Source organism: Apus apus, chromosome 17, assembly GCF_020740795.1.
Source record: "Apus apus isolate bApuApu2 chromosome 17, bApuApu2.pri.cur, whole genome shotgun sequence".
Classification (NCBI taxonomy): Eukaryota; Metazoa; Chordata; class Aves; order Apodiformes; family Apodidae; genus Apus; species Apus apus.
The window spans coordinates 4117158-4130163 of record NC_067298.1 but is presented as its reverse complement, the minus strand read 5'-3'; the positions used below and the strand labels follow the sequence as shown (position 1 = coordinate 4130163).

Below are 13006 nucleotides of genomic sequence, written 5' to 3'. Positions count from 1 at the left end.
GCAATCTTAGGCAGTTGTGCCCTTCAGTGCAGTGTAAGGAGGGCTGGGATGGCTTTTCCCATCACCGGTCCTGGGATGAAAACAGCCTTGACATCCCACATTCCCAGCTGACCTACGGCCAGGAGGGGGGAGCTGACTAAACCAGCCAGGGCTATCAAAATGCTGCTGCTTTAAAAAGGCTCTTCACTGGCTGCAATCAACACCACGCTACGCCCAACGTCACTGAGGAACAGAAATAGCCAGCGTGAGTGAAGGGAGGAGAATGAGAGCATTAAGAGCGCACAGATTTCAAACATTCTTGGCTAGGCAGCACGTTCCCTTCCTGCCCCTGCCTCTCCAGATGCGACGGAGCACGGGGACCACTCGCTGCCTGCCCATGAAGGAGGATTCTCTGTTTTTTTTTCTGCCTTTCCCTCCCCCCCCATTTTAAGTTTCAGCTTTGATACCACTTGATTCGTTTTAATTTTATTTCTTGAACGAAACTTCATCTGCTGGATTTAAAAGCAAGGTTTGAGCAGGAGGAATTTATTTATCTCTGTTGCTACGGGAATGTGCATGGTACTCCTGTGTGATGATAATGTAGAGGGAAAGGCAGGATTAGCTGAGAAAATTGCTTAGACTGTAAGATGCTTGGATGGCTGCCTGGAATAACAAGGTCTCTCTTGTGTGTGTGCATGTGTGTGAGTGTGTGTATTTACGTATAAGCACAGGAAAGACAGTGACTGTAGAACGATGCAATGTTTCCCCAGTTTGCTTAATTTTCCTCCTCTAGGAGGGCTTGCCTAGCTGCAGGCTCTGTCTGGAGACAGGTGAAGTCTCTGAATTGAATTAGTGCTGTAGGAATTTTATGAATGAAGCAAAACGCAGGTTCAGTGGAAGAGAAGCAAAGCAGGGAGACACGTTGTGCTGAGCTCTCTCCTGCAGGAGCTGTCAGTCCACGGAACTGCACGGATGTGCCCAGGAATGGCACAGATCTGCTACAAGTGCCCAGAACACAAAGTGAGGCAGCTGCAAGAAGACAGCACCTGGGCTACGGAAACATGCTTCTGAAAACGAGCTATCACAAATTCAACTGAGTTTGCTAGCTGCGTGTGTGACCAGCTCCAGGCTCAGCTGGAGCATCCCCTGTAGAGCCATTCGTTTCCAACCAAGTGTGCAGGTGATGGTGTGGCAGAGGAGCAGGCAGAGCTCCCTGAGCATCCATGTTCCCTTCATGTGTGATGGTTCTGCTGGCAGCACAGCTCATACATGAACATCGATGAGGACACCGAAGGAGCAAGTCGGTGCACGGACAGGCTGGCTACACGTGCCCAAAGCCAAGCAGGAGTGAACTGCACAGCACAGCAGGGGAGGGAGGAGGTAGATTGGGGTCTGCAAGGTCCAAGAAACCTGAGATGTTGGTGAAGCTGTTGGAGACCAGATCAGATGAAGGACATCCCAAAGGAGCACTGACCACTGCAGGACCACGCTTCATCTCTCCGCTTTGGATGTCTGTACCCAAGGAACTCGGGTGGGAGATGGGCTCTGTCTCTTCTGGTTTTTCTCTTCTTTTTTTTTTTTTTTTCAATCCTATCCTAACTGTTAAGCAAGCAGGTGTCTCCCTTTGTCCTGGATTGCTCTCTTTTATGCAGAGTTTTTGAATGACATCTCTGTAGCACCCATCACCTGCAACTGATGGTAACAGGGAGAAGGCGAATGCAAGCCATGGAGAGGATGAACATTGTCCATCCTCAAGTGCTACAGAGGTCACTGTCAGGACCTTTGACACAAGGGCAGACAGAGGAGGGCTTCGTGCTGTAATCCTAGTGCCAAGGAGCAAGTGGGAGGGAAAAGGAGTCAGAGCTGGGGCAGAGGAAAGGGACACTGAACTTACTGGGAAAAGCTGCAAAACTTAGGAAATTCCCAGGATAAAACAAACCCAGCCTGTCCAGTGGAATGAGCTAGAGGGAGGTCTTTGCCTGCTGAACCCTGCAAGGACAAGGCAGTCCAGCACCTCCTCTCACAACATTTTCCAAACAAAGAGACAATCTGAGCTCCATAAAATCCATAGTGCAAACACACCTCTGTGTGCAGGCACCTTCAGGTTGGCACGGGCTTCTAGTGTGCCTTCAAATCTGGGCATTTACCTACTTCTTCAGTGTTTCTCTTGGGTAGGTTTGATCTCCTTTTGCCCTATGCCCAGAACAAGTATAAACTGAAAGCAAGACAGTCAGGATTTGCATATTGTTGGACTTGAGGTAACCAAAAGCTCTGATGCACTGGGTGCCTCTCTGCCTAACACTCTGCAGAGCAATCTCACACCTCGCTACATGGGGCTGGTGAGACACAGTCACAGACAGGTCTGTCTGAAACACATCCAGGCATGGACACATGGAAATCTGTGGAATCACACTTTACAGACAGCATGAAAAAAACCCCTCTTTTTACAGACCCATCAAACCCACAAGTGCAGCCTACACCCACCTTGCTCGACAGATACAAAATGCTTTTTTTTTTGGCCATCACTCAACTACAATTTGAAAATGCAGGTCAGGAGATTGAAGGAGCTTCTCATCCAAGGGAAACTGCTCTGTGAAAACGCTGCAGAAATGCTGGACAGGACTGAGTGCATCACTTACACAAACCAGACAGCAACTTGGCTGCAAGTGGTAAATTCAAAGTTTGTTTTCCCTTTTTTGGGAGACTTCTACTCCTTCAGAGTTAAGAGCTTAGCAAAGGGCTTAAGCAATCATGCTGATAGGTCCTTAAGTTGCCATTTTGAATTTAGGAAGGATGTTGCTTTTCCCCAGTCCCAACCTAACTTTAAGGATTGCAACAGGCAGTTCCAATGATACAAACAGTCATTTTTGTCTCTTTTCAAGGGACACACTAAGACAGTCATTCCTCAAAGCTGTGCCCTTGTGATGACAGCGTGAACCTTATATGAGTAGTGCCAATGCAGAAGACCTTTGGTACATGCAGACAGTGCAGATGTGTGCTCAGGGATGGGTAACTGCTAAATGGTAATTTGTGCTGCTCTGGCAGATTTCTAATATGTTGGTTTCTGATGTCTTTCCTCTAGTGGAGAATGCAAATCTTCCTTGGATGAGACCCTGATAAGAAATGGTTCACCATCTCCCAGCATTCACTTTTCTCAGAGCAGAAAGAAGAGATCTTCAGACCCCAGTGGCATGAACAAAGCCTCTGGCATTCAAAGGTCAGGAGGATGTCCTTAATTGACGAGCTGGAGAGCCACTTTTCTGCAACCCCCTACATGGTGACAGACACAAGTGAGGGAAGCCTGTTCAGAATTAGGACCAACACCTCCGCCAATGCCACTGGTGATGGCACGTCAGCCACTGGTTCCACAGAGGACATGATTGCCATCTGCACCATCGGGACAATCCTCTCCCTCATGTGCGTGATTGGGGTGACAGGCAACGTCTACACCTTGCTGGTGATGTGTCACTACTTGCGGTCATCGGCCTCCATGTATATTTACATCATCAACCTGGCCCTGGCAGACCTGCTCTACCTTCTTACCATCCCCTTCATCGTTGGCACCTACTTCATTCAGAAATGGTACTTTGGGGACATTGGCTGTCGCATCCTCTTCAGCCTGGATTTCCTCACGATGCACGCCAGCATCTTCACCCTCACAGTCATGAGCACAGAGCGGTACTTTGCTGTGCTGAAGCCCCTGGACACAGTGAAAAGGTCCAAGAGTTACCGAAAGGCCATTGCTGTTGTCATCTGGCTGGTGTCACTGCTCCTCACTCTCCCAATGCTCATCATGATCCAGCTGGTGCAAAGGGACAATAAAAGCATCTGCCTGCCCACGTGGAGCAAGCTGTCCTACAAAGTCTATCTCACCATCCTTTTTGGTACCAGCATCGTGGGTCCAGGGGTAATCATTGGCTACCTCTACATCCGCTTAGCTAAGATTTACTGGGTGTCACAAACAGCATCCTTCAAGCAGACCAAGAGGCTGCCAAATCAAAAGGTGCTCTATTTAATCTTCACGATAGTGCTGGTGTTCTGGGCTTGCTTCTTGCCTTTCTGGATATGGCAGCTCCTCTTCCAGTATTATGAATCCTTCCCTGTATCTCCCAAGGTGATGAAGAACATTAATTACCTGACAACCTGTCTGACCTACAGCAACAGCTGTATCAACCCCTTCCTCTACACCCTGCTCACCAAGAACTACAGGGAGTACCTGAAGAACAGGCAGCGTTCCCTTAACAGCAGCAGTGGGTACTTCCAAAGGAGGAATCGGTTTCAGAGGATTTCAGGGAGATCCCTGTCCACGAGCAGTCAGCACTGCACAGAGACATACGTTCTTGCTCACGCTCCTTTGGCAAACAGCAGTGCCTGAAGGTAAAATGTCTCCAAGAACAACCAGTATTGACTTCAATGTTGCTTTGATTTCAGGTGTGCACTGTGAAGGCAAAGCCTTGGCAGATGCATAAGGTGCACACACTTAGTCCAGAGGCTGCGCCGTGTGTCTGTTCTCATTTTCTTCAGTGCCACTGATTTGATGCTAGTGACATGCAGCCAAACAACTGTCTAAATAGCCTTCCACTTTTTATCTTTCTATTTTACACTGTACGTCTCCTCAAGTAGCCACCAATAATGCAAGCTGTAATAGGGCCATGTTTTTAATAGTATCAGCTGTCTCACAGAGTTTCAATTTATGTTATCCCATGAGTGGCTGTAGTTTGCTCTTTCTTAAGCAGTGATGCTAAATTTGTAGTTGCATGAGGCCTGCAAACAATGAAATAAAGACAAAACAGGTGATGTTTGTGACATGCAATCCAGTTTGAATTTGGAGTAGGACTGGACAATGTGGATGAAGCGTATCCAGGTGGGTTTGTCCTGGTGTTTGTCATTCATACTTCTTCTACACTCATATCTATGCACTGGGCTTGATTCTCCACTCACACAGGTGTCTGCAGTGCAGCTACAGCACCATTTATTTCAGCAAGACAGGCTTCCCATGACAGGGAACACTCAACATCCCCCAATGTGCTGACCCCAAACACATGAGCATCCATGTCGAGGAGCATTATCTGTCCTGGACAAGTGTGTCTGCCTTCTGCACTCCTCCAAGGAGGAACCGGGAACCTCTGATGTTGTTATTCTCCAGGCATCTACCAACAAACTGCAGCATCCAGCCTGAGGGACCAGACCTAAATCCAGCAGGAAAGGACAGAGGGAGAAGAGGGGGAGTGTGGAGATGTGATCTCCAATGGGCAAAGCTATGCTAGGTGAAGTCCGTAATGTTCTCAATTTCAAAAGCACAAGTTCCCTATTAGAGAGATAACTTGTTCTGTTTGCAGGAGATTATTTTGTTTACTGCTACAAAAAGTGACTATAGTTCTGCCTACACCAGGAACACGTTGCCTGCTCTGGCTTTCACTGATGATAAAAGCATAATTACTATAAATATATCCTCCATGATGTCTGGCACTTCTCCAGTGAGTCTAAAAGTACCTTCTCTGGGATGCTGCCAACATCCCTACCGGAGTCCTCTGCTTCCATTAGCCCCGTTACCTCATTAGCAAGGATACCATGATGCAATGCCAACACAACACTAAGCAAGTTACAGAATTAGAAGCAAATTAATGCTTCGCAGTAAATTCAGAACTGCAGCACGAGATGCCTTTTGGCAGTGAACTCCGTTTGCTTTTACAGAAACTGAATTTAGGTTTTAACCATCTCTTCCTCTTTAAGGCACTTAAATGGTCATTGCTCATGGGGACAATGGAAGTTCTGCTTTTAGACCTCCTGGGTGATAGACTTGGAAAATAAATTGCCTCTTCCATGCACAGGCTTAAAGTTTGTTACGAATGGGGACAATTGCATAAGTCATGAAAGGGGCTCTTGTGCCTGCAGTTTCAACCTTGAACTGCTGCAGACACTGGAAGACACTCACTTTGGGTCTCCACATCCACCATCTGCAGTGGTCCTGCAGGTCAGGACACCACACCTGCACCTGCTTGCAGTGCAGTACAATGACCAGAAAATTCTACTTCAGGATTAATGCCTTCCTGGTTTCAGAGGGGCATAAAGACCATCATATTTGGTTATTTCCTACACCAAGTAGGAGATACTTGTTAGTTTTCAGACTCTCCTCAGGCTGAAGTCAAAGCCCCTTGGAGAGAGTAAAACATCATGCACCCCACCATAAGGAGGAGGGAGCTCCTGGATGGGCAGTGAAGAGGCTTGCTATATTCATGAGCCCATTTTCCACTTAGACAGTCAGGTGTTTATCATGGGACAGAATGTAAATCTGGCCTTCATTTTTCTGAAAACTGCAATTTTAACTTGGTGAGAAAGAGCCAGATAAGGTCAAGATAAGCTCAGCACAAGCAGTTTCCATCGCTCTGAAGGAAACCTATTGCAGGCTGAGCCTTTAGAAAGCACAGTCCATCTATTCTAAAATCAAATAGTCAAAATGAGAGGGCAGGTGGCAAATCTCAAGTCACCCAGGTTTTTCAAACCAACAAGGACAGTGCAGAAGAGTTACCGAAAGATACGGGAGCAGATCTAATCAGTCAAACCCCCTTGTCTCCAGCCATACTCCTCCAAGCCCACCACAGCCAATATGTCTCACAGAGGACATCTGCAGAATGCCTGCCATGGCTCTGTAGGTGCCACAAGCACCCTGCAAGCATGATGAGCAAGGTGCTGTAGAAGCAGGACCATGTCAGATGTTTCCATCAATAGTGGGCCATCTTTGAATGATGAGATGTTTCTTTCAAGCCTTTCAATTTCCACACATGCTGCATTTTTTTTGCTGCTTTAAACATGCATCCAGCACCACTCAGCACAGGCAACAATAAGGGAATATTATTCCAAGGCTAGAGGTAAAAGCAAGGCTCTGAGCAGTTCACAAGCAACATGTGTCCCAGCTCTGCACCCCCAACTAACTTTATGGGACATCAGCCACAGACACCAAACATTAGGCAGCTGTCCTCTTCCTGAAACCAACCAGCAACTCAACCACCAGAGCCTGCTGAATATAATATTGCCTGAGCAATCAGTGAGGTCCAAAGAAGGAACTGCCTCCTCCAAGACAGAGATTAATTGCTTGGTTAACAATAGCTATAAAATAAGCATTGTACGCTGTTTATTCCTCCTTGCAGAAACCTATCAGTCAAAGATCCAAGAGCTGCTTTCTACATATACTAATTTAGAAAACAGTGTGAAAGGGATGTGTGTGTTCACATGGCCACATGCTTGCATATCCCAGCCCATGGCCCTACACCTGCATCCTATTTGCTAGCTCTTTATTCCCTGTGAGGTGAGACCAAGAGCTCTTTCATCATCCTCAGCTCTTCAATCCCCCCATTCAGTGCCCCACAGACTGGATTTCACCAGCTGAACTCCAGGTAGCCAAAATGCCATTTTTTTTGGCCAACTGAAGCCAGGGAGCATTTAGCAATGCCTGAAGAATCAAGGAAAGTGCAGCTGCAAATACACCATGGCAGGAGGTCCAGAAAGGGCCAGGGCAGAGATGCCAGCCCCTGAGGTGCTCCTACCAGCTGGGAAAGGCTGGGTACCCACTCTGGTGGCTGGAACAGGCAGCAGGCTGCAGCTGCGGCCAGGCAATGTGTTCAGCTTGATAGTGTCTTTGCCAGAAAAGGATGACGTTTCTGTTTACCCAAAGTATTTGCAAATCCACCCAGAAATTTAAGTTTCTTCCTTCCTTCCTTCCTATATATTTTCCCAAATACTGAATTGTCTCATTTCAGCCTTTAGGAGGCAAAACAACACAATCTCTCACTTCAAGATGAAGTTTTGTTCACCAACTTGCTTAGACTTACTTTTTTAAATCCTCTACCCATTTTCTTCAAGCCACAGGTCCCACGGTCCAAGCAGCAAAGCAGAGAGCAGCTGCTCACCACACTATGCACCCCTCTGTCCAAAACCTGCCTGGATGAGGTAGGCACCCACAGCAGGAAGTGATGCAGCACCCACCCTCTGCCCAATTCCCACTCACAGAGTCACAGCAACCATAGGCACAAACCTTCCTCCTCACCCCTGCTGGAGCATGATTTAAACTGACTGACAACCCATGTCTGGTCTGAGCCTCCCCTTGTTCCTGCAACCTGGGGATTGCAAGGGCAGAAGAGGTTTCCCTGAGCTCCCCTTTTCTCCTGTGCAGGTGTCCCACCTTGCTCCCTGGGAGATAACCAGGCCAGCAATTCTTCAGCCTACCTCTAACCAGATACAAAGACCTTGGCACATGGTCCCAGAAGAGGATCTAGGCAATAAATCACCATGCACAGCTTTGTTTCCCTTACAGCTGCAGGATGGGCAAGGACTGGCTGGGTGAGGAACAGGGATGTAAGGAGCTCTTAAGTTTTAGGTTTCTAGTTCAGCAAATGGCCAGGTTGTGAGGGGTGGGATTTCCAGATCAGCAGGTGATCTCCTTTCATTTCTCCAGGGTGCATCCTAGGAAACCTCTCATTTCAGTGTCTGCTTGAAGGGATTAAAAGGACAGGCCAAAGACTCAGCAGATCTTGGAGAGCAAATCGACACCTTGGCAGAGCTGCCTAGAAACGTTCCTCTTGCCAGTGCTGTCCCACCTGCATCTGCCATGACTGCCAACCAGATCCCTCCACTGAACTTGACCCTCCCCAGCCATGCTTGAGCCACCCCCAGGCAGTGCCCAGAGAAGCTGCTGCAGCAGCACATGTTCAGACCAGCCTTTTCTCTCCTTTTCAAAATGCACAATCAGTTCCTGAGACCCTCACACAGCTATTGCACCTTCTCCAGACCAAAGTCCAGCTGCCTCCAGTGCAAGAGTGAAATAAAGGTGTCGGACCCCCTCTTGTATTTGGCCAGCTATGCCTTACAGTGACACCTGGGCATGCTGAATATTGTCCTGTGCACACCTGGATCCAGGCCAGCTCCACGTGGGCATCTGTGCCATCTATTTATTGCATGAGCAGTCATACCCTGGGACAAGGGTGTCAGTTCTAAATTATTCTGATCACTTGTTCATCTTCAAATTCAGTATCTCAGCTGTAAACCTGTTGACATCTGAACTGCAGTGCAGGACACTGATCTAGGCACATCAGAAGTGTGGTGAAATTGAGATTATCTCTGATTATCAGAGAAGCAGTAGATTAGCAGAGAGTAAATTATGCTGCAAGAATATTGAAAGTGGGCTGGGCAGAGGAAAAGCAGGGAATTTGCTGCCAACTCCCAGTTTTTCAGTGTAGTAAAACTAAATCTAACTGCAAACGTCGCAGAAGAAGAATCTCACATTGTTGAGTGCCAAGCAGCAGATAAATCCATTGTGGATGTCAACAAAGAAACACATACAAGGAAAAATAATCTTGGTCTTACCTACCCAGTGATGAACCCTTTGCTAACTTTTATTACTCAAGAAGGAGACCTTGGAGCTATAATAAGTCACCAGCTTCGTGGTCAGCAGCATCACAGGAAGCAAACATGCCAGTTGTGCAGAAAAGCACCAGGAGCAAAATTGGTTCAACCCAGTCCAGCCACTTCTGGTTTAAACTTGAGACATTCTCCTTAGTTGATCACCTCTCAAGTACCACTTTACTCAAGTACCACCTCAGACTATCACAGGCTGTGACCAAAGCACTTCACTTACTCAGGGTGCCCTTCCAGCAGCTGTCAACCCAAAATGCTACAGGTCTGAATGCTACAGGATAAAGCACATAAATCCAGCATCTGGATGTGACTCTCATGAGTTTCCCCAAGCAGCTTTAAAGTCAAACCACAGCAGTTGCTGAAATGCTGTACACTGTAACCTCTTTAAGTTTAGCTCATCTTCATTCTCCTTTCCCAGGACCAAACACCCTATTAAGGAGTTACAGCTCAGGGAGTACAACAGTCAAAAGTCAGTTTTATAGACACACTGAAGGCTTGCTGCTAAAGCCAGTCTTCCCAAATGTTCACCACCTGGAAAACCATCTGTCTGCAAGGAGAGCTCATGTTTTTGTTACAAGAGGAAGTGCAAATATAATAAATTTTGTTTCAAAGACCAAAACACTCAAGCATGCCTAATTTTAACCATAATTAGATTTAATACATGTCAAGTAGCTGCTGTCACTAGTTTAAAGCTGTCTAAGAAGAAGATAAAATAGCATAGTAAGAGCAAATAAATTAAAAATACCAGTGAAAGAATCTGTCTGAATTTTAGAGTGAAGCATCCATGGACACAGGACCAGATAGGATTTGTCACAGCAGCTCTGGCTGTAACTACTGTCCTGGCTGGTTCAGGCATCACCTGTTTCAAACAGACATCCTGGAACTCCCATAACAGGGTTAATTCACTGGCACCAACTGCAGACTCAGCCAGAAAACATCCAAGACCTGTTTTTTGAGATGTGTCAAAGGCAGCACAAGTAGTGCACCCACCAATGGACAGATCCTCAAACTAAATTAATCCTCATGGAAAAGAAAGGCAAATGCAGAATTATAAACATCAGTAAACTAGTTCTTCGAGCATTATGGACATGAATTAAATATTATGACAAGGATTTCTAAATCTTCATCACTATGGCTCAAAAGGAAGGGAAAAGAAAAAGAAAAAAAATGGAGGGAGGTTTCATCCATAGCACAGTGGCAGCAGGTTCTCACGTGCTTTGGGAGCAAATACAGCAATACTCCTTCCAAGGCTTTCTTTTCCAAGAAATCTTGATTGCTTTCAATTATTGAATCTGGTGCACAAATCTGAGCACCCATGGGCAGCAATGGTGTGCTCCAGCTTTTCCTGTGTTTGTGTTTATTCAAAATGCTAAGGGAAACACACTCAGCCAGCCTCCTGCTCATTACTTGTTTACTTTACGGTTTGCTGCTCAAAGGAGAGTGTATCATAATTAATTCATTAACTGCAAGCATTTTATAAACAGGAGTGCTGCATCCAAAGTGTCCCTGTGAGTTGGTGAGTCACTAGTACTCTCTGATATCCTTGGAGGCAAATTTCTGCTCTGCATCCAGAACAGGGACTGGAGAGAGCTGAGCACCAAGGACACCCAGGCTGTGGCAGCATCTCCACTTTGGAGACGTTGGACCTGACTTCACATAAGAAAAGCAACTCCATGAAGTCAAGGGATGTGGGGGAAATGGATTTCAACCTTATGCATTGCCAAAATATTCAGACAGCTTGGCAACATTTAGCAAAACCTGGAGAGGAGCAAGGCAGGAATGGAGCAGTAGATGGGACCCACCTGGCACTGGCTGAAATGTGCAGGTAGCCCATGGAAAAGAAAGTCCAACTATGAAGCTTATGGGCCAAATGACACGGAGAGCTCAGGCCTGACACAGATATATTAACAGTTCAGGCTGAAATGTACAGAAGTAGAGGTGTAAGTTTACACAAAGTCAGCCTATCCTGTTTGTGACAGAGGCTGTGGATCTCTTACTTCATGCAAACTGAGCCTACCAAGGAAAAACTGCAGGGCCAACTCTCACAATAAAACCAGATTGTCTTCTACTGGAGTCAATGCAGTTGTACCAATTGACACAAAAAAAACCCCAAACACAAACAAACCAGCAAAAAACCCCACATAAAACATTTTTTACCTTTTGACCCCATTAAACATGATTTTCAGATATCCACACTAAGGAGTGTCAAGATAGCAAATGATCTTGTGAATTATAAAGTAATCCACTGAGCAGGACTTCCAGCATTCAAATGTCACACTAGCCACAGTGTCACACTGTGACAAGTCACGCTAGAATCAGTGCAAAACAATTTAACACTAGGTGGAATTCTCAAAGCTTTCCAGTCCTTAGAGCACCAGGAAATAGTACATTTCCTCTTTAAGGGCAGCCTGTGCTGAACCTTCCTGTGCTGTTCCAGCCTTCTCCTTCATGGCTGGATTTCAGCACAGCAGCTCTGGCCATCTGGCTTCATTAAAACATCACTGTGTCCCCAGCTTTTCTTGCTGGACCAAAAATAGTAAGAGCGGTTTCCCATTTAGTAATCCCTCATTAATTAGTGCTAGCTGGTGGGTTCATTACAATGCAGTTTAGCTAATTAAAGAAGAAAACATCTTTGTTAGCTGCTGGACTTGATTTGCTTTCTTCTGTCTAAAATCTCTTCCTGTGTCTGAAAAAAAGAGCTTCTAGGCCAACTGCAACAGAACATGCCCTGAAGCCGACACCTAACGATGCACTGCAGCAAGACAGGAGCTTCCATTTCTCTTATTCTTGATCCGTGGATGGAACTAAACATAAATAACCTCTTAGTAGAAACAACTGGCACCAAAGCACCGTGCAGCAGGACCAGCCTCAGAATCTTGGACCCTCAGCACCCATGAAACCCCCAGTGTAGTTGCCCTTGGCCAGGGAGGTTGGGCTGGGAGGCAAGGGGCATGCCCACATCCAGCAGGAAGAGGGCTCCATCCCATCCATGCAGCTGCCACCCTAAGACTCCCTGTCCAGGTTACAGAATCACAGAATCCTGGGGGTTGGAAGGGACCTTGAAAGATCATCTAGTCCAACCCCCCTGCCAGAGCAGGGTCACCCAGAGCACATCACACAGGAACGTGTCCAGGTGGGCTTTGAATGTCTCCAGAGAAGGAGACTCCACAACCTCTCTGGGCAGCCTGTCCCAGGGCTCTGTCACTCTAAGGTTAAAGGAATAAGTTTGACTGTAATGCATAAAGAAGCTGTATTCAGCCACCAATACACCTAAAAGTTGTCTTTCTCCCATTCTGAGGGAACACAAGACTATTCAAATCTCTGCCTGAAAAGAGAAGCCCACAGGCTTTGATGTTTGGATTTAGAGTGTCTGAGGATTATCTTTGATGATCTAAGAATCAAAAATCTCTGCTCTAGGCATTTTTCTTGAAGGAAAAAAGACTTCTCAGAGCCTTGGTGGCAAAAAGCAAAAACCCAGCCTATCTCCCCACACCTGAACAACAGCCTTCCCAGGGACAGGAGGTGGTTCCTGTACCCTTCCCACACCAGGAAACCAGCATGTCCCCACAGAACAGAGAGGAGCAATGGGATGTGCTGAAGACACTTGGCTGAAATG

General features: G+C 46.6%; 2 protein-coding genes across 2 annotated transcripts in view; one reads left to right on the top strand and one right to left on the bottom strand.

Moving 5' to 3' along the window:
• LOC127391619 (uncharacterized) overlaps nt 1-13006 on the bottom strand; it is a 95746-nt gene that overhangs the window by 45438 nt on the left and 37302 nt on the right. The gene's annotated exons all lie outside the window — the stretch shown is intronic.
• Nucleotides 225-4772, top strand: LOC127391613 (urotensin-2 receptor-like). The gene is made up of 2 exons (XM_051634549.1): nt 225-508; nt 3062-4772. Exon 2 carries the CDS (start codon nt 3206-3208, stop codon nt 4352-4354), a length of 1149 nt encoding a protein of 382 aa, XP_051490509.1. The 5' UTR covers nt 225-508; nt 3062-3205; the 3' UTR covers nt 4355-4772.

Excerpts from the sequence above, each read along its gene's own strand:
- LOC127391613 (XM_051634549.1), top strand. The coding sequence starts at position 3,206 with ATGTCCTTAATTGACGAGCTGGAGAGCCACTTTTCTGCAACCCCCTAC.